Source organism: Alosa alosa, chromosome 17 (genome assembly GCF_017589495.1).
Source record: "Alosa alosa isolate M-15738 ecotype Scorff River chromosome 17, AALO_Geno_1.1, whole genome shotgun sequence".
NCBI lineage: Eukaryota > Metazoa > Chordata > Actinopteri > Clupeiformes > Clupeidae > Alosa > Alosa alosa.
Window position 1 is genome coordinate 15,346,350 of NC_063205.1, and position 23,914 is coordinate 15,370,263.

At 44.6% G+C, this 23,914-nt stretch overlaps 1 protein-coding gene across 5 annotated transcripts in view; it reads right to left on the minus strand.

Annotated features, from left to right (window-relative positions):
• Positions 1–4,024: 4,024 nt before the first annotated feature.
• The window catches only part of apaf1 (apoptotic peptidase activating factor 1), a 54,679-nt gene continuing 34,789 nt past the window's right edge, over positions 4,025–23,914 (minus strand). For all 5 annotated transcript variants that reach the window (XM_048267838.1, XM_048267839.1, XM_048267841.1 and 2 more), the window contains one exon: positions 4,025–5,590. In XM_048267838.1, coding sequence (XP_048123795.1) covers positions 5,444–5,590 — 147 coding nt within the window. In that variant the 3' untranslated portion in view covers positions 4,025–5,443. The remainder of the gene's footprint in view (positions 5,591–23,914) is intronic.

The following is a 23,914-nucleotide window of genomic DNA, read 5'->3' on the forward strand; positions in this document are numbered from 1 at the left end:
TGGCAGAAAAATAAGAGCCTTTGCAAAATTAATGAGAGTAAAAAGGAGGAGAGGTATTGAGAGAGAGAGAGAGAGAGAGAGAACGTAAGTAAGGAAGCATAAGAAAGAAAATTAAATTTTTGCTCCTACTACCGAGGACCCCCCTGTGGTTAGGGATCTTTAATTCAAACCCAGCCCTCCTCTAAGGCCTCTGGGAAACGGAGTCCTTCTCGCAAAAACAGGGCCCTTCACTTTGATGCACAATGACGGCGGTTTAAATATGTGGCTGCCTCATTACCTCATGCCTAAATCCATCATGGGGAGCAACTAATGGGCTAAAAGAGATGCCACGACCGGGAGGACTGAGAGAGACAAGACGAGAGAGAGAGACAGAGAGAAAGAGAGAGAGAGAGAAAAAGAGAGAGATAGAGAAAGATAAAGATAAGGAGAGAGAGGGTTTTTTCTTTTAAAACATCCTCCTTGTTCTCTTTTATCATCTGTAGAGTCATTAATCAGACGTGTCGACATAGAACGTTTCTAATGTGTGACTGAAGTCTCCTAGCGACTGAAGACTGCTATAAGAGCCATGTGTGGCAGAAGTCTCTTTCTCTCCAGACGAACAGACACACACACACACACACAGATCTCCTTAATTAAGGCTAACTTCAGACAGTGATTAATACTCAGTGCCTGGGCATAACGAGGACATCAGGCGCTCCTCCATTCTTTTAATTTCTATACTGTACTTTCTTCTCCTCTCTTCTCTTTTCTTCTGTTCTCTCCTGTTTTCTTATCTTCTCCTCTTTTCTTCTCTCCTCTCATCCTCTATCCTGTGCCTTCCTCTCCTCTTTTACTCCCTTGATGTTCTCGATCATCCTGAACCACGACATAAGTTTGATGACAGACAATATCTTTCTAAATTAGGGGGTATTGAGCCCTTTTGAGGCAAAGCCACCTGCTGCCATTTATTAGAAAATACTTCCTCCATATCAAGAGTTAGAGTAGGCTAAGCATCATGACTTCAATAGAGGCATGCTCACTAACTGTTATATGCCAGCAAGAAATGCCTCTTAATGGAGTTTATTGCAAAGAGCTATATACACTGTAGCTGTTCAAGTGTTTCTCCCCCCAGCACTGGACACCTGGTTGTTGAACGCACCCCTAGTTCAAGCTGCCCTGCTGGGGGCTGAACTTGCTGGCATTTACTGTAAGTGCTGCTCTGGGACACTTGGGTTTTCTCTGTATATCTACCGTCTAAAAAATATTTTTAGTCATTTCCTCATGATGATGAATCCCTGCAATCTATGACTAATAGCACTATGCTATGGAAGCTGAGGTAGCACGGAAAGCACTTGCTTACCCTCCATCCCTGAGAAATAGCAACCACTATGTGAGAAAATTCAAATGACTGACACAATTCTAAAGAGCCTCCTGCAAGGCATTTTTTAAATTTATTAGTAATGTGTACTCTAAGTAAAGGATGCATCATTAGAGAGAAACCTCATTGATTGCACTGACAATCAAGAATCACCCAGGATTATTATAGCGTTTACACAACATTACATACTTTCCTCTCTAGTTGTGATTGCGTCCACGGTAAATTCAACCTGAGCTCTTATCAGTGCCCCTCTGTGCGGTGTGCTGTACAAAAATGCGCTATATAAATAAAAGTGACTTGACTAGATGTTGTCCTGTGGGTGCTGCCGTGAGGTGCTCGATGGTGTTTTATGCCCCCAACGTCGTCTTCCAGGCAGCGCTGCCACCGTCGACTTAAAGGTGCCATGTGTAATGTCCGGCAAAAAATCAACCACATTCCACCGCAATCCACATTCTATAAAAGATGGGGGCAGTATACCTCCAGAAAGTGAGTTGGTCTACCCTAGAGTAACAACCGAGACACGTGTATTGCAGTTTGGCTGGCGGTTATGTTGTTCGTGATACCGCCTCCCATGGCCTAAACTGGTATTATGACACCTGTCGGGCTGTGGCTAGTAATTTAGCATGCTAATTCAGGTTGATATCTCTGCAGCACTATACCTTGTCATTTTTTTAATCACCCTTATTTCTTCTCATTCTTTTGATGCGTGTAGCTCATTTTTTGGATATTTTTACCTCAATTCTTACACATGGCACCTTTAAAGGCACCTTATCCTAAACCTAACCCTAACCTTAACCCATGCCTAACCATAGTGCCTTCCAGGCACCGCTGCCTTGAAGACAACGCCAAGAAACATGTGAGGTCCTGTGACCGTTATCTTGTAATAAATCTATCTAGAGGGGCCAATCACAGGTCATGGTCCTGATCAACATTTGCAAGAGCTACTGGGACACATTTAAAGGTTATAAAGTATGGTGAAGTTGGAACACCCACAAGTAGGCTGCCACTGCTGTGACCCTGAACAAGACACTTAACCTCGCGTCCAGGAAGACTGTCCCTGTTTGTTCACTATATGTCACTCTGGATAACAGCGTCAGATAAATGACGCGTAATGTAACGGACAGAGTAGCTTATTTTGACGGTTAATCTACCTTCCCTTGGTTCTCATTGGCTGGTTAATCTATCTTCCCTTGGTTCTCATTGGCTGGTTAATCTACCTTCCCTTGGTTCTCATTGGCTGATAGTAGTCTATACTTCTCTTGTGTTCTCATTGGCTGATAGTAGTCTATACTTGTGTTCTCATCTTCTGCAGCAGCAAATGCAATGTGGCAGAGCACCTGGGTCCTTCCTCTCTGGTCAACGGATGACTCCACTGAGTAACAAGCCCCCCACCCCCCACACACACACACACACAAACCCCACCAGCCCCTGGCGGCGCACAGTCTTTGGTCACGTCCCCAGCGTCTGTCAACTTGACCTTTTAAAAAGGACGAGTGGCAGCTCGCGCATACTCCGACCCACAGCATGAGACTGATAGGAAACGCCCTTTCTGTGGCCCGAGGGAGAACGCTGGACAAGCCACTGGTCAGAATACCTTCAAGCTAAACAATCCCAACCATTTTAGCATCAATAGCACTGTCTTACAGTGACATGGGTCGCACAGAATAAATAATTTATTTGATTTGTTGGCAGAGGCACATTTAGGAGATGAAATGCTAACAGTGGTCAAATATGTATTACAGTGCTAAATGGAAAATAGTTCCGCTGTCATGAAATGAACTGAATTAGCATTCTGCCGGGACCACACTGGGTTATGTTAATCGAACTGGAAAGGCATCAGCATTTGTGTGTCCTGGCGTCGATTGATGGGGTCTGATATTGTATGATAGGGTGTGTGTGTGTGTGTTCTCGTACACATGCAGACCGGACTGATCTGGAGTGCCAGTTTACCCCTGCAGCATGTCTGCCTGACATTTGGAGAAGCAGCCAGTGATGTGGGATGAGGAGTGTGTGTGTGTGTGCGTGGGGGGGCATCATCCTGTCCGCTCAGATCTGCACGCTGTCCGAGGGAGGTGTCAGAAGCAGACGGAGCGTGACGGTCGCTGTGTCAGCAGTGCCAGCCCTTCAAGAACACACACACACACACACAGACACAGCACCAAATACATACACACACACACACACACAGTAAAAAACACACACATACTCAAAGACACATTTGAGTTAACATATGCACACACAGACATATTTGCTGAGATAGAGGGGCATACACACATATTTACAAAAACATGGGAGCCAACTGACACACACACACACACACACAGATAAAACATATTCTTCGGAGACAAGTGTGCATAATTCAGTCGGTGGCAAATGTTTTTAGAGCTGTCAATCACCCATGGCATCAAGGAACCTCCCACTGATGTATTTTTACATAACACACACACACACACACACACACATCAGCCAGGCGGGATTGCTGGCTCGCAGATAAAACAAATATAAAAAGACACAGCAGAAGACATGTGGAGGTGGTCTTCGTCATACGTCCTCATCCTCGCTCCTCACACACACACACTCATCTACACACTATATTTACTCAGTCTGTTTGCTCATACCACTTCATATTTGAGCGGTAATCCAATCCATACAAAAAGCAGCCCAACATCAATACACCAACAGATTTATTGCAAGACAGGTATAAATTATGTTCATCGTGCAAGACATACAACCAGTGCCATGTAGTTTATCAACAAACTAAGATTTTACCCTGAGTGCTTCTTGATCTACCCCATTGGCCCAAAGAGATGTGAAATTCTGATTGACTGTAGCAAAAAGCATCAGAGGCGGTTCCAAGGCATTTAGAAGAGGCTGTTCCAAACCATGGGGACTGACTGATTGAACAAGGCTGGACAGCTAGATCAGATACGTATCACACTCTGCATAAGATGTCGCATGCATCAATAATGATAATAATTCTATATACTATAGATTCTATATGGCTCAAGAATATTACAGTACATCTCATTGGATGTGCTGCCACATGTTCAGTCCAATGGCTGTGCTACATATTGCAAGGCAAACCCTGATTTAGATTCTAAAGAGCATCCATTTCTATTATTAGCCAAGATGGAGGAAAAAAGGGCTGCATATGTTTGGTTCATAAAGGTATAGAAAAAACCGTAGTTTAAAGACTGTAAACAGGTCTACAGTTAGCAAAATTTTCCATTTAGGATTTTTCACATTAATAAAATAGCTGGTTGTGCTGAAACAACAGCAAGTATTTCACAATTACAACTGTGTCCCTGGTGGAAGTTTACAGTCGTAAAGTATGTACAACTGTAAACTTACAGCAGGGACCACGGCAATGCATTTAATGCACAGCAGATCACTTCAGAAAGACACCACAACAGTTCCGGCTATACCATGAGGCAGAGAATAAAATAAAAACAAAAAAACTGATGCAAATGAAAAAAATTTAAATAAAATAAAACTATTTTTAGAAATGAACGCCTTGATATAAACAAGCGTGTACTGTGAAGCACAAAGGGAAAAGACTGCATTTTCTTGCCCAAGAGAAAACAAATGAATAGAAAACATTTTTAAAATGTAGGTCAGGAAACATATGGTGCACAAGTACTTGGCCATGACAAAAGCTCTGTCCCAGAAAAGATGCAGCTCACCTAAAGAGGGCCACTCAACTAACCAGAAGGACAAGGCAGGGCACATTTCATAATGCGATTATCACAAACTCAGAAAATGTAAAAAATGAATAGAAACACTACATCCATAGTCTGCTTTCCAGCACTGGTCACCCACACTGACCACATTGAGAGAATCAAAACATTGGGAGTGATTGGCATCCCACGTTGCTCCTGTGAGAGACCCCACATTCATTCCACCCTCTTTGGGATACCGATGATTCCAATGCGGTTCGGGACTTCGGGACTAAACAGAGGCACAGTCTCATTTCATATTCTTCAGGACATAGAGGATTCCGATGCGAGCATTCCAAAAGCTCGGTCTTCACCCCCCTTTCTTGAAGATGTAGACGATTCCGATGGCGAGCATTCCGGAATCTCAGGCTTATTCCACCTTCTTAAGGATGTAGAGGATGCCGATGTTGTCGATGGTGACGAAGGTGGAAAAGTCTGGTGAGACGTGGACTCTCTTGAGGTTGGCGCCGGTGGTGTAGAAGGTCTGCAGGGCCTCACCTTTCTCCACGTTCCACCACTGAGGGCACACACACACACACACACACACACACACACACACACACACACACACACACACACACACACACTGTTACAACAGCACTTAGTTCAATTAGCTCAGTGTTTCAATTTCATTAAATATTGGATACATATCCATGAAATAATTGGACCTATTTTTCAACAAAAAATTTTACTAATCCACACCGAGTGTAAAAGTTAGTAATTAACCCTCGGCTACACCAGATCCGCAAGTGAAGCCCACAAGTTTAGCACGTCTGCCATCACAGTTCCATTGATTACAGTGGAAGCTATTAGCCTGGGTGTTCCCATGCTGCCTTGTGCGCGATTTGATTCACGCTGCTAAGGCAGCCTGGAGACCATGGAGCAAATTTTCGCCTGAGATAGGGAACCAATCACAGAACAGGGGGGAAAGCAAGACGATGATGAGCTATGCACAGACGCATTTGATAGACATCCGTGGCACCCAATAAACGGATCTGGGCATTTTTTTCAAATACGAGAAAATGAACGTTTGGTTCCCAGACGTCTCATTGAGAAGTGGTGGCGCTAGCCAGGCTAGGAAGCTATGGAACACTTCAGTTACGTGTCCATTTTAGCCTGCATGTAAGTGTTAGATTTAGGGTTAGGAGAGTGTCATGTCTGTACTTGAGTAGATTTCATTATTAACTGTCTATAAGGACACCGTAATACGTATAATTGATATAAAGCGCAACCAAGTATTTCAGTTCATTGGTCACAGTGTTTTAATACTATTCCAGTTGGGCATTTCAGTATGTCATTGCATGATCCTCTCAGTCTTTAAAAAATGCCAACAGTAAGGTGGTGGTGTGAGATGCCAACAGTAAGGTGGTGGTGTGAGATGCCAAAAGTAAGGTGGTGGTATGAGATGCCAACAGTAAGGTGGTGGTATGAGATGCCATCAGTAAGGTGGTATGAAGTCTCTGAATTCAAATCAGAAATATGCATCCACCTCTACTCAAAGAGGAGAAGCAAAGAAGCTTTCTGGAGGTCTCCTCAAGATTACACACACACCAATAGAAACAATGTATTTAGACACACACACACACACACACACACACAAACACACACTGCACTGCTGCAGGAGTGTTTGTGCTGACTCACTAAATGATTCCGTTTAACGATTCCGTTTCGTTTAAACATTCCTTATTCAGGCTTCTTGTCTTTGGAAACTGCTCATCAAAGGCATACACCTCAATTATTCATGAAAAACTGTCGGTTGGGGTATGTGAGTGTGAGTGTGAGTGTGAGTGTGTGTGTGTGTGTGTGTGTGTGTGTGTGTGTGTGTGTGTGTGTGCTTTCAGTGTGCACTTGTCTGTTCAGGTAAAAAAAAAACATCAGCTATGATTTTTTGTCTACATTAGGATGGACCGGTTGATTTGAAAACCTTCCCATATACTATCAACTAACATAATACAATTTATTTAACATGACTTATTACAGGTTAATAGGCTATTTACTACACTCTGTAATAGCTTACTGATACTATTAGGGTGGTTAAGTAAGCATTTGCGCTGCTTTCTGGGGGGAAGGAGGCGATTTTTCACTTTATACACCAGATGCCCCAAACCACCTAGTTAGTTCTCCCCCCACACACACGGACAAAACAGACTCATTAATCATAGCAGACTTGAGTGGCTAAATGGTGCCTCATTTGCATCTTCTGGCAAACTTCCTGCACATTTTTGCACAGAAACACACACACACACACACACACACTACACACTTTCTCCACATTCCACTCCAAACTATCTTTTTTCATTTTTTTTTATTCCTCTCTCTCTGTCAGTTATTCCCATGCAGCTGTCTCTGGCCTTCCTTCCTTGTTCAGCACTTGTTCTTCAACTGGCCTGACAGACATACTGTGAGGAATACAAACTGTAACATTCCCATTTATATATTTATTTCACACTGAATGGATGATCAAAATGATCACACACAAACACACACACACACACACACACACTCACACACACACACACACACACACACACACACACACACACACACACACACTCGCACACACACTCGCACACACACACACACACAGCCTCCCTAGTATTGCTATATTGGTTGTCTAACAAGCTCACTTCAGAAATGTAGTATTTTTCCCCAAACACAGAAACTCCATAGCGATTACGCTCAGCAGTGTCTTAATTAGTCTCTTTGACGTCACTGCCTAAAATAGTCAGGGTTCGCTCTGTGAAATGAGACAGACGTACAGAGGGAAGCCGTTTAAACCAGGGAGCACAGATGTACACCAAGGGAGATGAAGGAGGGTGTGAGAGTGGTTTAAAAAGATCTGGTGTGTGTGTGTGTGTGTGTGTGTGTGTGTGTGTGTGTGTGTAGTAGTGTAGTGAAGTATTCAGATGTGTCTGGAGTGGAAAGGGACACTGCGAAATGAACTTGACAGACTGAAAACACACACACATGATTCACACAGGATACCATGTCCTGGCAAACATGAGGAGGCAGATGCAAGAAAACACATACCCACAAATGCAGAAATGCAGCACACGCGGGAGATACCGGCAAATATTAATTTATTCATAAAATAAAACCTCTCATAGACACACACACAGAAATATACACACAGGCACACCTTTTTACTGGCTGCCCACAACAGCTATGCCCCAGCCCAATGGAAAGTGCTGTCCCTCTCTCTGTTCACACACTCACAGTCACACCCAAAAAGTTACCACACACACACACACGCACACACAATAAAGGCATAAAAGCATAATCCGTCTTTTTCCAAAGAGCTCACAGTCTGTATAGGAAACTGAGCGCACAGCCAGATCAGAAGATCAGAGGATGAGAGCGTGTGTATATGGTTTAGTGAGAATCTGAGGATTCAGACACACACTCCAAAATACACACACACATGGACACACACACACACACATGGACGCACAGGCTCCGTTATGCAACCAAGATGGAAATGTCTGAAAGGAAGAAAACAGCCTTCAATAATTCACGTTTTTTCAAAGCCTCAGTTGTCCCTCTCTCTCTCTCTCTCTCTCTCTCTCTCTCTCTCTCTCTCTCTCTCTCTCTCTCTCTCTCTCTCTCTCTCTCTCTCTCTCTCTCTCTCTCTCTCTCTCTCTCTCTCTCTCTCTCTCTCTCTCTCTCTCTCTCTCTCTCTCTCTTTCTTTTTTTTTTCTTTTCTCCGACTTCATTATCCATCTCTCCCTCTCTCTATCTCTCTCTCTCTCCCCCATTCCTTCAAGCTGTTTGTGCGCACTGAGGCCTGATTTAGCCTGTGTGACATGTGGCCCCCCCAGTGGGGCGTTAACACAGAGCTAGACACTACCTAGCAGACGCAAAAGAGAGAGAGAAGAGGAGGAGATGTGAAGGAAGGATGGAGGGATGAAGAGAAGAAAGAAAGGGACGGAAGGAAAGAAGACAGGAAAAAATATATATATATATATCTGCAGCAGAAACAGATAACAATGTCCACTGCATGTCCACAACAGAGGCACTCCACATAAGCCTGGTAAGTACGTATGATCTTCTGTTTGAACATCAAAATCATGGACATCAAAATCAAAACTGCTGCAGCTCAACTAAAGTCTAACTCATCACTAATCTGTAGTCCGGGATAACTAAAGTCTAACTCAACTCAACTAAAGTCTAACTCATTACTAATCTGTAGTCCGGGATAACTAAAGTCAAACTCAACTCAACTAAAGTCTAACTCATCACTAATCTGTAGTCCGGGACAGTCGGCTTCACAGTTTACAGCAGAAACAATACATAGATGCTCTCCTTACAGTGATGGTCACTTCCTGTGATATCATCATTGAGAGCACGGTGTAACTTCTGACTTCTGATTGGCTAAACTGGGCCTACTGTATGTAGTGAGCTAGCCACCTCTGAAGACAAAGAAACTTCACAATACACAATTCATGGTCCTGGGTGCAGAAGGTGTAATGAGTCCTTTGGCCAGATGAGTTTAGTATCAGTAGCTCTGCAAACCAGAGCACTCAAAACACACAGAGAGAGTGAAATAGGCTAAAATTGGCTCTGACGAGATGGCAGCTGAGCTGTGTACAGAATTTCATAACCTTGTGTATTGTAGAAACAATGTTTAAATCAACGACTTTCTGTCAGAGTTCTGTATTCCTAATCCTTCTGTCCATGTAGCAACAAAAATCAACTCAAATGTTTCCCCCCCGCTACAAGCTTATCTCGAGAAGTGTTTCATAGATAAGAGAAATGGCACATCAGTTCTCAAGCAGCAGGTGCACTACAGCATCTAAAGACCTGGCATCTACCACACATTAATAGGTCAGGGTGGTCACACCAATCCTAAATGAAAGGACCCAGCGGCAGGTGAGTGTGTGATGGTGGGGGGGTGGAGAAGACGCCGCTGCAAAATTGCCGTCCCCTTAAAACTGTCCTTGTTAGACACATTAACAAGATCAATGGGGATTTGATGCAATCATTCCATTTAAGCCTCAATGCTCTCTCACTAGCAGTGGCAGTGTGATGAAGTGCTCTCTCTCTCTCTCTCTCTCTCTCTTTCTCTCATGTTTTCTCTATCCATCACTCTCTCGATCTGTCCTGTAGAAGAACGAGGGGGGAGAAGAGGGCTTTCTGCCTGTCAAGATGTCTGAAGGGTGATGTGAACTTGGCAACAGCTGCAGGGAGAGGGGAGGATGCCAACAAGCAGAAGAGAGGAGAGGAGAGGAATGGAGAGAGAAGGTGGAAGGAAAAGAAGAGGTTGATGAAGGGGAGAGAGAGAGAAGAAGAGAAATGGAAGAGAGACTAGAGAGGCTGATGAAAAAAGAGAGAAGAGAGAAATGGGGAGAATACAGAAGGGGGAGGTGGAGAGAGAGAGAGTTTGATGAGAGGAGAGAGGAGAAGAGAGAGGGTGCGGGACAGTTACAGTGATTGAATGGAGAGAAGATAGGAGTGATGAGGAAAGGAAGGAGAGAGAGAGATGAGAAGAGGATGAGAGAGAGAGATGAGAAAGGAGGACGAGAGAGAGAGATGAGAAGAGGATGAGAGAGAGAGATGAGAAAGGAGGATGGGAGGAGTGAAGAAGCAAAAGGAAAGGGTAGAAGCAAACGAGAGAAGTAGAGTCAGAGAGACAGGAGAGGTCAGGAGAAGCGAGGAGAGGAGGATAGAGGACAGCGATCGATGGACGAGTCTGGAGATGCACAGAGATTCTGAAGGAGGGAGAGAGAAGGCGAACTCCTGTGCCAGTTTTCTGTCCAAACTCCACAAGGGGAAATAACATTACCATTCCTGTCGTCAGCGTATGAATAATCGTCCTTTAGCCTGTCAATTCTCTCCTCAAGCATTTCCTAAACATCCCAAATGCAATTTCTCTTTCTTTCCCCTACACCCCCTCCCTCTCTCCCTCTCTCTCTCACTCTCTCTCTCTCCCTCCCTCTCCTTGTCTCTCATGGGTGATTTGACTTTCTATGTCTTTAGTAACTCTTATTCCACTCAATCTCTCTCAGTCATCTTCCAAATTGCTGTGTATGTATGTGTGTGTGTCTCTGTGTGTGTGTATGTGTGTGTGTGTGTGTGTGTGTGTGTGTGTGTGTGATTTGTGAGAGACTACGAGTCTCTCTCTCTCTCTGTGTGTGTGTGTGTGTGTGTGTGTGTGTGTGCGCGTGTCTGTCTGAGTGCTTGAAGAAGTAGAAGTGCTTGAGAGGAATACAGAGCAGGCCACAGCCCTGGGAGAGGGTTCAAGGATACAAGGAAGTTTATTGTCACATGCATATAGTTACTGGAAGTAAGAAATGCAGTGAAATTATGTCTGGTGTCAGCCTATTTGTGCAAAGTGGGGGGGTAAAAAGTGCAGTAGAAGAGGGGTTTAGTAGATTAAGTGGCAGAGACTGCATTAGAAAGGTGGGGAGGATTGGAATTGGGGTCCAACAAGGAGCACCCAAGAGCAACAGGGGCAAGGAAAAGGGGGGCAGTGTGCAGCAAGTAGAGGAGGCTTACTGTAGCAAGCAGTGTGCTGTATGTATGTGAGGTGATGACAGTGATGATGTAAGTGTGTGTGTTTTTGTGTGTGTGTTGGGGATGGGGGTGGGGGCAGAAAGGCTAGGCAATCAAGGACATGGGTAGATGGAGGAGAAATCAAAATAATAAATAAAAAGTTCTATGGAGATGTGCAAAAGTTGGAGAAAGTCAGATATGTGTGTGTGTGTGTTTGAGGGTGGGGGTCATGAGTGCTGAGGAGTGAATGAGTGCAAAGTCAGTATAGTGTGAGTTCAGAGTTGGATGGCCTGGGGATAAAACTTCTCCCTGAGTCTCTCAGTTCTGGCTTTGTGACTACATAGGCGTCTTCTTGATTTCAGCGGTAGGAATAATCCATTGTTAGGATGAAAGAGTCCTTCAGAATCTTTTTGGGCTCTTTAGGAGTACTCTTCTGGAATAGATATCTTGTAGTGCAGGGAGTTGAGTTCTTATAGTAATGTTCAGCTGAGCTTTACTCTCTGCAGAGTACTACAATCTCTAACTGTGGAGTTCCCATACCAGGTGATGATGCTACCAGTTAGAACACTCTCAACCGCTGAAGTGTAGAAGGCCTTCATGATGGATGTAGAAACTTTGAATTTCCTTAGCTGACTAAAGAAGTAGAGTCGGTTGTCTGGACTTCTTCAGAACATATTGAGTGTTAACAGTCCATGTTAGGTCTTCAGTAATGTGGACACCAAGGTATTTAAAACTTGTGACTCTCTCTACAGGTTGCCCGTTGATCATTAGTGGGGTGTAACTGTAGTTCTGCTGCTGCCTTCTGTAATCCACTACCATTTCCTTGGTTTTATTGATATTCAGTGTCAAGCTGTTAGATTGACACCACTGTGCCACCTCATCAACCTGATCCAAGTAGAGCTGTTCATTGTTGTTACTAATCAGGCCCAAGATCACTGTGTCATCTGCAAACTTGATGATGGAGGTATGACTACTGTTGGAGTCATGTGTGTAGATGTTGTACAGCAGTGGACTCAAAACACAGCCTTGGAGAGCACCAGTTAGACAGGGAGAGGGAGAGGGAGAGTTAGTGAGCGTGAGACACAGAGGAGGAGTATCTACTCTACTCTACTCTACTCTACTCTACTCTACTCTACTCTCTACTCTACTCTACTCTACTCTACTCTACTCTACTCTACTCTACTCTACTCTACTACTCTACTCTACTCCATAAAGTGGATTACTGGCAAGGACAAAGCTGGGGAAGAAGAAGTTCACCAGCCCGATAGGGGCAGATGACCAGGGGAGAGTTCTTTGTGCGTGTGTGTGTCTGTGTGTGTCTGTCTGATTGGACTTTTTGAGCGAGGCTTACTGAGCTAACCCTAAACTGATAGGGTGACTGACTGCCGGACACACACACACACACACACACACACACACACACACACACACACACACACACAACATCAAAATGAATAGCTCTGAAGTAAACTGACAATAGATTGGATAAGCATATCCCCAACTGACTCACGTGCATGCTCTCTCTCTCTTTCTCTCTCTCATACACACACACACACACAAAGTTGAGTAAGTTCACATTTTGCACAGAGTAAGAACGTTTACACACACATTGGCATCCACCCACACATTTCAACATTTGGTAGTCATAGGCTCACATACACCCTCCCACACACATTCACAAACACACATGCACACTAAAACTAGCACAAGCAGTACTGCAATGCTACACATGCACACTACACTAACTCTAACGCAAGCGGTACTACAATGCTACACACACACACACACACTCAATCTCTGGCATGCATACATAATCTCCCTTTGTCTTTGTCAAGTGTTTCCTCACACAAAAAAAACAACAAAAAAACACCTGCAACACACACACACACACACACACACACGCTTGCCATTTCAGCAGTAATCTAACCAAACACCGTCTCATCATTCACACTCATATTAACACACACATGCCATCTGTTCAGCCACTGCAGTGCGTAAAGATACACTCCCCTTCAGGGCTCTTTCAGAAACTCATTCAGTGCAACATTACACACACAAACACACACACACACTTTCTCTCTCCCTCTCGCTCAGACACGCACAATGTTAGTGTGTGTGTGTGTGTGTGTGTTTGGGTTGGTGTCTGTTTGTATTTCCTACCGCCTCGCCGCTAATCTACATCAATTCCATTTACTGTGATCAAAGAACTAGAAAAAACAGCTGTTTACGCCTGCTCTAACACTAATCTCTCTCTTTTTCTACCTTTCTCTCTTCTTCTCTCTTTCTCTCTCACTCTTTCCCATGACCTCCCTCTCCCTCTCTCTTCTCATCTTGGGCATGCGTGTAGTTTGGGACTCTTTTCAGGTAACAGGAGAGAAATCCTAAACCTGTAAGTGATGCATACAAGATTGTGAGCATGCATGCGAGAACTGTGTGTGTATGTGAATGAGTAAGTGTGAGCATGTTTGTGTGTGTGTGTGTGTGTGTGCGCATTTGAGTGAGTTTGTATATGAGTGTGAGTGTGTGTACGTACGTATGTATGTGTGTGTGTGTGTGTGTGTGTGTGTGTGTGTGTGAGTGTGTGTGTGTGTGTGGGCGGCTGCCTGATGACCTCACAGAGCATCAGAACGGCACGTCTTCTCTGCACTGCCAAGTCAGTAGGACTTCTAAATTTAAAAATAATTATGAGCCATTTTTGGTTGACTGCTCTAATATCCCCCAAAAGCAGCAGAGGCAAAGGATGGAGGGAGAGGAGGGGTGAGGAGAGGAGAGGAGGGAAAGAGAGAGAGGGATGCAGGGAGGGGGCAGGGAGGAAGAGAAGGTCAGAGAAAGAAGGAAGCAAAAGAAAATGAGAAGAGATAAAATGTGGAGACAGACAGAGAGGAAGATGGAGAGAGAGAGAGAGAGAGAGAGAGAGAGAGAGAGAGAGAGGCTTAACACTCCTTTATTAAAACAATATCAGGTGTTTAACCACTACACAATAAAATCATGTTAAAAACACATACAAGTTACAAGTTAAAAAGAAACATCACAGGGCTCGCAGAGCAGATTCATATGTTGAAAACAACCTGCCCATTCCCCCCCACCCTCACACAGCAACCCCCCCACCCCCCATACCACCAGAAATCTCTCAATGTCATCCACCATCCTGTAAAAAGCATATTCAGACTTGATTCTCCCCCCCCCCCCCACCCCTAAAATCTCCACAGGATTGGTTGAAACTCGCCCCGCCATCTTGTACTTCCTTGACAACCAAATTGCCAACAGGCCACTGCTGCCCAGGCCAGATCTGTCCAATAGAGCAACTTCTGAGCAGTCAGCAACCGAACGGCGCAAAACCGGCCATGTATGTCCACAAGCCCTTGACCCCTTCCGGTGGAAGATACAACACTGGGGCAGGAACCCAATGCTGCCCTGACCAGAAAAGGTTCACCTGTTTTCTCTGAGCCTCCCCTAACCATCTGGTCTGGGGCTGCAGCACAGCCAGCTTGTGCCATAACGATGGAGGCAGCCATGTTATTAGTGACCAGGACCCTACCCCCTGTTGGATAGCTCAGGTAATAGCCAATTCCATTTAGACAACTTGGCAGCCACCTTCTCCGGCAATCCCTCCCAATTTTTGAGTCTATACTCCCCGCCTTCCCAGAAACACTCCCAGAAACTTAAAACCCATCAATGCCCCCACTGAACACCCCTGGTAGTGAAGGTGGCCCCTCTCCTGCCCACCCACCCACAATAAACCCCTCACTTTTGCCCCAGTTGACCCTTGCTGATGAGGCCCTCCCATACACATCAAGAGCCCCAGATAATGCTGAAACGTCATCCTCTCCTGAAATAAAAACAGTCAGATCATCAGCATATGCCGAAATAGAGCAAGACAATCCCAATCCAGGTACAGAAGCACCCTTTAACCTTTTCCTTAAAAGACACAGCAATGGCTCTATTGCAAGACTGTACAGCTGCCCTGAGAGAGGGCAGCCCTGGCGTATGCCCCTTTTAACCAGGACTGGATGACTGAGCCCACCTCCTACTTTAAGCATTACTGATGCTCTTTTGTACAGCAGCTTTAAAAAAGAAACAAATCTTCCCCCAAACCCAAAAGCCTCCAACACATTGAAAAGGTACTCATGGCCCACCCGATCAAATGCTTTCTCTTGATCGATTGATAAAAACCCAAGATTAAGATTATTCTCTATTGAGACATCAATCATATCTCTCATTAAAAACAAATTGTCCATGATAGTCCGCCTCGGTATACAGTACGTCTGGTCCTTTGCTATTAAAATATCCAAAAAACCTCTATTGGCCAAGACTTTTGACAATATCTTGTAGTCCAAGCACATCAAAGATAAGGATCTCCAGTTCCTCAGTAGTCCAAGGTCCCCCTTTTTAGGGAGTAGGGCTAGAACTGCTCTCCTGCAGCTAACCGGCAGCTCACTCCTCCTAAGGCACTCCTGCAGCATCTCCAAATAGTCCTTGCCTAACAGTCCCCAAAAGCACTGATAGAATTCCGCTGGCAGGCCATCAATACCAGGTGAACGCCCCTTGGAAAGCTGCTGGACAGCCTCAGACAACTCTTGTAGGCCGATTTCCCTGTCCAGCGCTCCCCTGTCATCCGCCCCCAGCCTTGGAAGGCCCTCCAGCAATTGCCCCAAGCATTCAGGATCGCACTCAGAAGCTCCATACAGATCAGTGTAAAAATCCATTGCCATCCTCCTCATCTCCACAGGATCATGCGTTAGTGTCCCATCACTCTTACGTAACACATCTGACTCTGCTGCGCAACCTTATGCTCTAAATTAAAAAAATACTTAGTGGGAGCATCCATATCATTGATTGCAGCAAACCTGGCTTTAATTAATGCCCCATTCGCCCTCTCCTGTAGCAATGCTCTTAGCTCCTGCGTCTTTTATGTAACTCATTAACACGCCCCATACTGTTTTCCCCCAACTCCTTTTCTATATTAATGATTTCATCCTCCAACTGTTTAATGCTTCTCTTTGCTATAGATGTGGTGTTGTAAGTGAAGTCTTGACAGAAACCCCTAATCTGAGCCTTCCCCACCTCCCACCATTGTGCCAGATCTCTGAAAGCCATCTTCCTTAACCTCCAACTTGCCCAGAACTCAGCAAACATGTCGCCTATCATGTGGCCTATCTTGCAACAACTTAACATTAAAGTGCCAATAATATTTTGTGCGTGATTGAGAGAGAGAGAGAGAGAGAGAGAGAGAGAGAGAGAGAGAGAAAGGTGGTGGTGGTGATGGAGCTGCAGTTTGCAGATAATGGCATTTCTCTTGAGGAAGGTGTGGCAAAGGGCCATACCTTTACACCCTTACACAAAAGTGCTCATTAAAACAGACAGTGTAATGAATGTGTATGTGTGTGTGTGTGTGTGTGTGTGTGTGTGTGTGGGGGTGCAAAAAGGTGGTGCAAAGAAAAAAATACTTGGTGGTACACCTTTGTGTGTGTGACAGATTGAGACAGAACGAGAGAAAGTCTGTGTGTGTGTGTTTGTGTGTGTGTGTGTCCTTTGTCTGGCAGAGAGATAGCTATCTCATTGTTGTGCTATCTAATGAGACACACAGAAACCTTAATAGAATTATCTTAGACGGAGAGGGCTGTCAATGCAACAATTCCCAGCTCCATATCTCCACTCAAGCGCGCACACACACACACACACCTCTACGCTCCATATCTCCACTGAAGCAGCACACATCTGTGTCGCGTCCATTATCCTGTTCCATTGACATGATGACACACAACAGCAGGGCAAATGTGTGTGAATGTGTGCTCATCCATATGTCTGAGCTTGTGTGTGTGTGTGTGTGTGTGTGTGTGTGTGTGTGTATGTGTGTGTGTGTATGGTGTTTTAATCCTAAGAGGGTCAAATTCCTTGTGCATTGATGGACTGTGGGTTTAAAGATAAATATGTTTGTGTAATTCTATGTATAAGGGAATGTCATATTACTTATTTACCTTGTGCCTTATGCTATGGTATGGTTTATCAATATCACACGTGTGTGTGCGTGTGTGCGTGAGTGTGTGTGTGTGTGGACAATGACCTTCCTTAATCTGTGTGTCCTCTTTATCGCCGCCTGCAGGGGAGAACTGAATGTGTTACATAAGACAAGCACCATGTGGCACCTACACAACTGGCCCATTCAACCATACACACACCCCAACACACAACACACACTCTACTGGGAATGTGTGTGAGTAGCCGAGTAAGTGACTTAGTGTGTGTGTGTGTGTGTGTGTGTGTGTGTGTGTGAGTGTGTGAGTAAGGGGGGAGGCTGAGACAGGTATCTAGATTAAAAATAAACAGAATAGTGATAGAGAGAGCATGAAAGAGAGAAAGAAGAAAGAGAGCAGAGGAGGAGAGGGGAAGACTGATAGTGAATGGAGCTGAAGGAGAGAGAGAGAGAGAGAGAGAGAGAGAGAGAGAGAGCAGAGGAGGAGAGGGGAAGACTGATAGTGAATGGAGCTGAAGGAGAGAGAGAGCAGAGGAGGAGAGGTGAGGGGAAGACTACATCTGAAATTGACCTTTAATTATTCATCCAACACTGGGCTCCCTAAAATATTGATATCCAGACAATCTCTTTTTCATTCTCACTCACTCTATCTCTCTATCTCTCTCTCTCTCTCTCACACACACACACACACACACACACAAAGGCAATCAGACAATGGCAGGGAATGGAGTGGAACCCTGCCAAAGGGGAGAGTCAGAGAACAACTGTGTGTGTGTGTGTGTGTAGAAACAGTTACTATTGTGAGGAAGAGGTTATGACTGAATTACAGACAGTAGAGCAAAGTAGGCAGATGTGTGTTAAGCAATAAGCCTTCTTATGTGACTGCTATTGCGATTGGATCATATTTATGTGTGCACACAAACATTCACAGCAGACAGAAACCACTACTTGAAGACATCAAGAACACAGTACTGTATGTGTGTGTGTGTGTGTCTGTGTCTGTCTGAGTATGAATGTGTGTGTATGAATATAGTTGTGTGTGTGTGCCTCCATAATATCTCTGTGGCTTGAACACAAAGTGACGGACTCATCACCAAAGGCCATGTGTCAAGATTAGCCAGCCATGGCAACAGTCAACAGCTCAATATATATGTGTGTGTGTGTGTGTGTGTGTGTGTGTGTCCAGACAGTGTTGTTGGGCCTCCATAATATCTCTGTGGCATGAACACAAATGGACAGTCATCACCAAAGGCCATGTTCAGCCATGGCAACAGTTAAGAGCTCAAAATGTGTGTGTACTGTATGTGTGTGTGTGTTTGCATGTCTGCATATGTTAATACATGTATATGAGCTTGTGTGTGTGCGTGTGTGTGTGTGTGTGTGTGTGTGTGTGAGAATGTAAGCATAGGGGTGTAGGAGTGAGTGAGTGTGTGTATTTGTTAGGGGTGGGAGATATGGACAAAAAATAATATCTCAATATTTTTTGTGATTTTGACGATAACGATAATTAGTTGATATCCTTTAAAAAATATGTTTTGTTAATTATTTATGAATAGCATCATTACAATAATAACCAATAACCTAACCTGTGACTTTTTAACCAAATCAACCAATGCATTGTCACTCTGACACATTTCCAATTCTGCCCCCACTTGGGTGTGTGGCAATGACATGGTCTAGCCAGCTACATTAGAGAAGATGAATAGGCCTAACAGTTTCCCAAGAGAAAGTCTGAGGCTGAAGTTCCTTTCAAACCTTTACATAGGATTCACTGTAAAACTAAGCAGACCAACAGAGTACATATCAGTTATTTCCTTCTATGTTTTGTTTAAGAGCACTAGCCTTCCAAGAGGCTAGCATTCCAAGTTACAGAATAGAAACTAATGCGTTAGCTTATGGCTAATGTATATGAGAAATCCCATTGAGATGCTAACGGTTAGCATCAGCGGTAAACGTAGATATTTACAGCGAACTTCAGTCCATTTACAAAAGAGTTACTTGAGAATAGTTCTTTGTTTACAACCGACTATTAAAATACTCAAAGGCTAATGTTTTCTTCTCATATAATACCGTGTAGGAAAAAACGTGACTCTCTCATCAATGCTACTTGAACAAATACTTGACAAAAGTAGCCGCATAAAATCCCAAGTAGGCTACTCTCGCTGCACAAAATAAACATTAGGCGTGCGTGGGACAATGTTGTGACCCACTAGTGATCACGTGGCACTTGCTCTGCTGCAGCCAGAGGCTTCTCCCGCATACACCTCCTGGGAATGTATTCAATGCGAGTCTTCAATGCGTGATTTCGAGTGTTTTTTCCCCATAAGTAATTTAAATACTCGATAATGTCAAATTGCACATTGTTAAAACAACAATCACGATATTATCGCAGACGATATATATCGCCCACCCCTAGTATTTGTGCATGCCTGCAGATATGTCTGTCTGTGTGTGTGTGTGGCCTCTGCTCCCTACTCCTAATGACACCATGGTGCTGTGGTGGCTGGATGGGGTGTGTGGAGGCTTTGCAGGGCTTTAGTGCTCTCTGTATGAGGGGCTCCTGATCAGGCCCCTAAACCCACAGCCCCCTCCTCCCATGCTTCTCTCTCTTCATCCCTCACATCCCTCCCACCCTTGAGTGAACACACACACACACACACACACACACACACACACAACAAACCATCAAATCCACTCATCCCTCTGTGAATCTGGGGAGTGTGGGAAGTATAGCCCTGTCCTCCCAGTCAAGACAATTACCATGGACACCCACCCACACACACACCCAACCACCCACCCACCCACACACACACACACACACACAAGCTCCAAGAGTAAGACAATTACAGTATCTCTAATGAGCATGAGGAGGCTCTGAGCTCTGATAAATATTTCACAAAACACGCAAAAAAAAAAAAAAAAAAAAACAGAAAACAGACTGGCAATAACAAGGCTGATCTACTTTCCAAAGCCCACAGCTCCTAGCGGCTTCAGCCAGACACCAGCTGCACTCCACCATTCTCCCACAGAGACCCAGAAAGCACTAGTAACACTTTCACTCACACACAGACACACTTATATACACACATAGCCTCTCATGTGCACCCTTCACACACATAGAAACACACAGAAACACACACACACAAGGACAGCACAAAGAGCCTCCACTGCCACAGTGCACCAGTTGGCCTCATAAATGGTGCTGGAGCAGCTAAGTAATGGCCTCGTTTGGAAGTCAGAACTCATTTCTCTGGTGTGTGTGTGATGTGCTGATTTTCCTTCTGTCTCCTTCTCTTCCTTTCACAAGCCGACATCTTTGTGTGTGTTTCTACTACTATTTTTTCCCCAATGGCTCAGGAGGAGTCGTAGCAGATTGACACTGCAGGTGAGTGTCCCTGATCTTCCTCTCCCATTGAGATAGCTGGCAGCAGATCATCACAGGAGCAGATCATAATGGCACCAGCCTATTGTGACAGCGGACTGTCCTAGGAGACCAGATCATTATGATGTCATTCTATTATTACATCGCATATCAGATACCAGATATGTGTGTCCGAATTTGTCCCGTATTCAAATAGTATTAGTATTCAAATAGTTTTCTGCTTGCTTTGAATTTGCATTACATTTGTGTAGAAAGAGTTGTAGGTGAAATTAAACAATTTCCAATATTGATACAAAATATTTAAATTGCTACCCTTGAATGCTTACCTCTTTTCATTATGACACTAATTATGCAGCCGTGTGTGTGTGTGTGTGTGTGTGTATGTGTGTGTGTGTGTGTGTGTGTGAGAGTGTTTGTTGAGGGGTGTTGAGGGGTGGGGGTTCATTCATCATTTTTACACTTGTACACATGTCAACATGCTGGATGTCTGTCGATGTTCTACTGGTTCTCTCACTGATCCTCAACCCAAGCCCCTTCCCCCATATCTGTGTCTATCAAGGTCACCATGACCTTGACTCATCTGCAGCTGGTGTCCATAGGGATAAGATGATGTCTTCCTTTATGGGCATTCAGGTCCTCCTCAGCACCTGTCTAACGAGGCCTAATAACTCTTAACGAGGTGCAGAGCGTAGAGCTGTGATTCACCTCCTGCGAGACCTGATGAGCCATGTGTCATTATGCACAGCCCCTCTCATCTCACACGGAGACCAGTTTCATTTCTCTACTGAGCAATAAAAGAAAACCTCTCAATGCCCTCTACTTTCAGCTCGCACTCCTACACACATGTCTTACACATACACACACACACACAGGCAGCCTGGCGTAAAGGCTACACTTCCGTATCCATACACATTATGCAAACACACACACACACACACAGACCCCAACAGTCTTAGCCACACATTTCTGGTCACACACTGTTCATTCAACTGTTCTGTACTTCCATTCCACGGTTCATTTTAACACCTACCCTATCTATCCATCCATCTATCCATCCATCCATCCATCCATCCATCCATCCATCCATCTATCTATCTATCTATCTATCTATCTATCTATCTATCTATCTATCTATCTATCTATCCTCCCTTCATCCCTAAATCCAGTAATTACTATCTTGACCTTTAGAGTTCTCTTCACTCCAGCCAAGCCATACCTTTCTCATTAGTCCCCCCTTTTGTCATAAAGTTTAATGTGCGGGACACGGATCTGCTATTTAATACAGGAGATCTGTAGCCCTCGAGAATGCCTGGGGCCGTTTAGGAGCCGTGACTGATAGCCACGGCCAGGACGCAGTGTGACTTGGAGATTATGGCCACTGCAGCGCCACAGCAGAGGGGCAGAAGGGAAGAATGGGGGAGGGAGAGAGAGAGAGGGAAAAGAAGAAGGGAGGGAAAGAGAGAGAGTTGGGGAGAGAGGGATGATGGGAGGAGGAGGAGGATATGTGAGCGAGGTAGAGAGAGGCAGAGTAGGAGAGAGGGAGAAAGGGATTGAAAAGGCACATAGAGGGAGAGAGGGAGGGAGAGAGGGAGAGAGAGAGAGAGAGAGAGAGATAAAAAGGAAGACTGATGAGAGGGAAAGAGAGGCCTGATAGCTGGAGCGTGAACGCAGGGCGATAAGGTTGATGTTTTGGCCGCTTGCCCCCCTGCTTCACCTCCAACCAGCACCCCATATCCGTCAGGGAAACATTATCGGAGGAGACGACCCTGGCAACACAGAGCAGCAGCTGGGCTTTCCTCCTTCACAATCCACTCATCCATCACTGCACACACACACACAGGCATACACACACACAAGCACACACACACACACACACACACACACACACACACACACACACACACACACACACACACACACAAATGCACATACACATAATCAGCATGCTGTGAGGTCAATCACACCCAATTCTGGCCTCTCAACTGTGTATTACAGAGGGTATGATATACCCTACAGGCCTAAACATGTAAATACACACACACACACACACACACACACACACACACAGGTATTCACATATATGCAGAAACACACAGGTGCACTCACTCAATACAAATACAATGACACATACACAATCACACACACACATACACATGTACACATATACACAAACACACACCCACACCCACACAAACGAATGTATATGGTGATGTCACATCGTCTCAGTAACTCACTTCAGTCATACATAACCTGCCCAGAGGTCAGACATGTGGAGGGAAGCAGTAGACCCACTTTGTGCCTTCTAGGAAATAAACTCTAATAAACTTGGTGAGATGCTGTTAACTTCACTGTTAGCTGATGCTAGCTAGCAGTGTTCTGTCTGTGTCTCATCAGGGGCTGGATTGAGACCGCACTACTGCTGTAACGTCAAGAGTATATAATCACATTGGGCCACTGTCCCTCCCCAAGGATCCCACAGAACCTAAAGACACTCAATAATCAGCATCATGATTGACAGGTCATTTTGCACGTAATAATAAGCCCTGGAGGTGTGAGCTACAAGAAGCTAAGAAGTGGTGGATGGCCATAAGCCATAGAAATCTACAGGGAGAAAGCCATCATGTAGGGCGCTAAAACAGATGAAAATGCTTGACCATGTTTAATGCTAGAGGTCAGATTTATGGTTGGTCATGTGGATGTGACAATCTATGCTCGCCTCAATAAGACACCAGATCGCTGAAACATATGAATGCAATGATGCACAATGAAATGTGGGGTATTTAACAGACACTCAAAAAACTAAATTGAATGTCCGCACACTTGCTCCCGTTTTGCTTTTCTTTAATTTGACCAAGTGAACGTTTTCGAGCTACACGCTCTTCATCAGACTTCAATTTTTAACAGACACCCCATCGATCCTTCTCTGACTCAGTCTTGAAATTGTTAACAAATAGCATCGACCTCCTAAACACCCTCTTTCAGTTCTCTTTCAG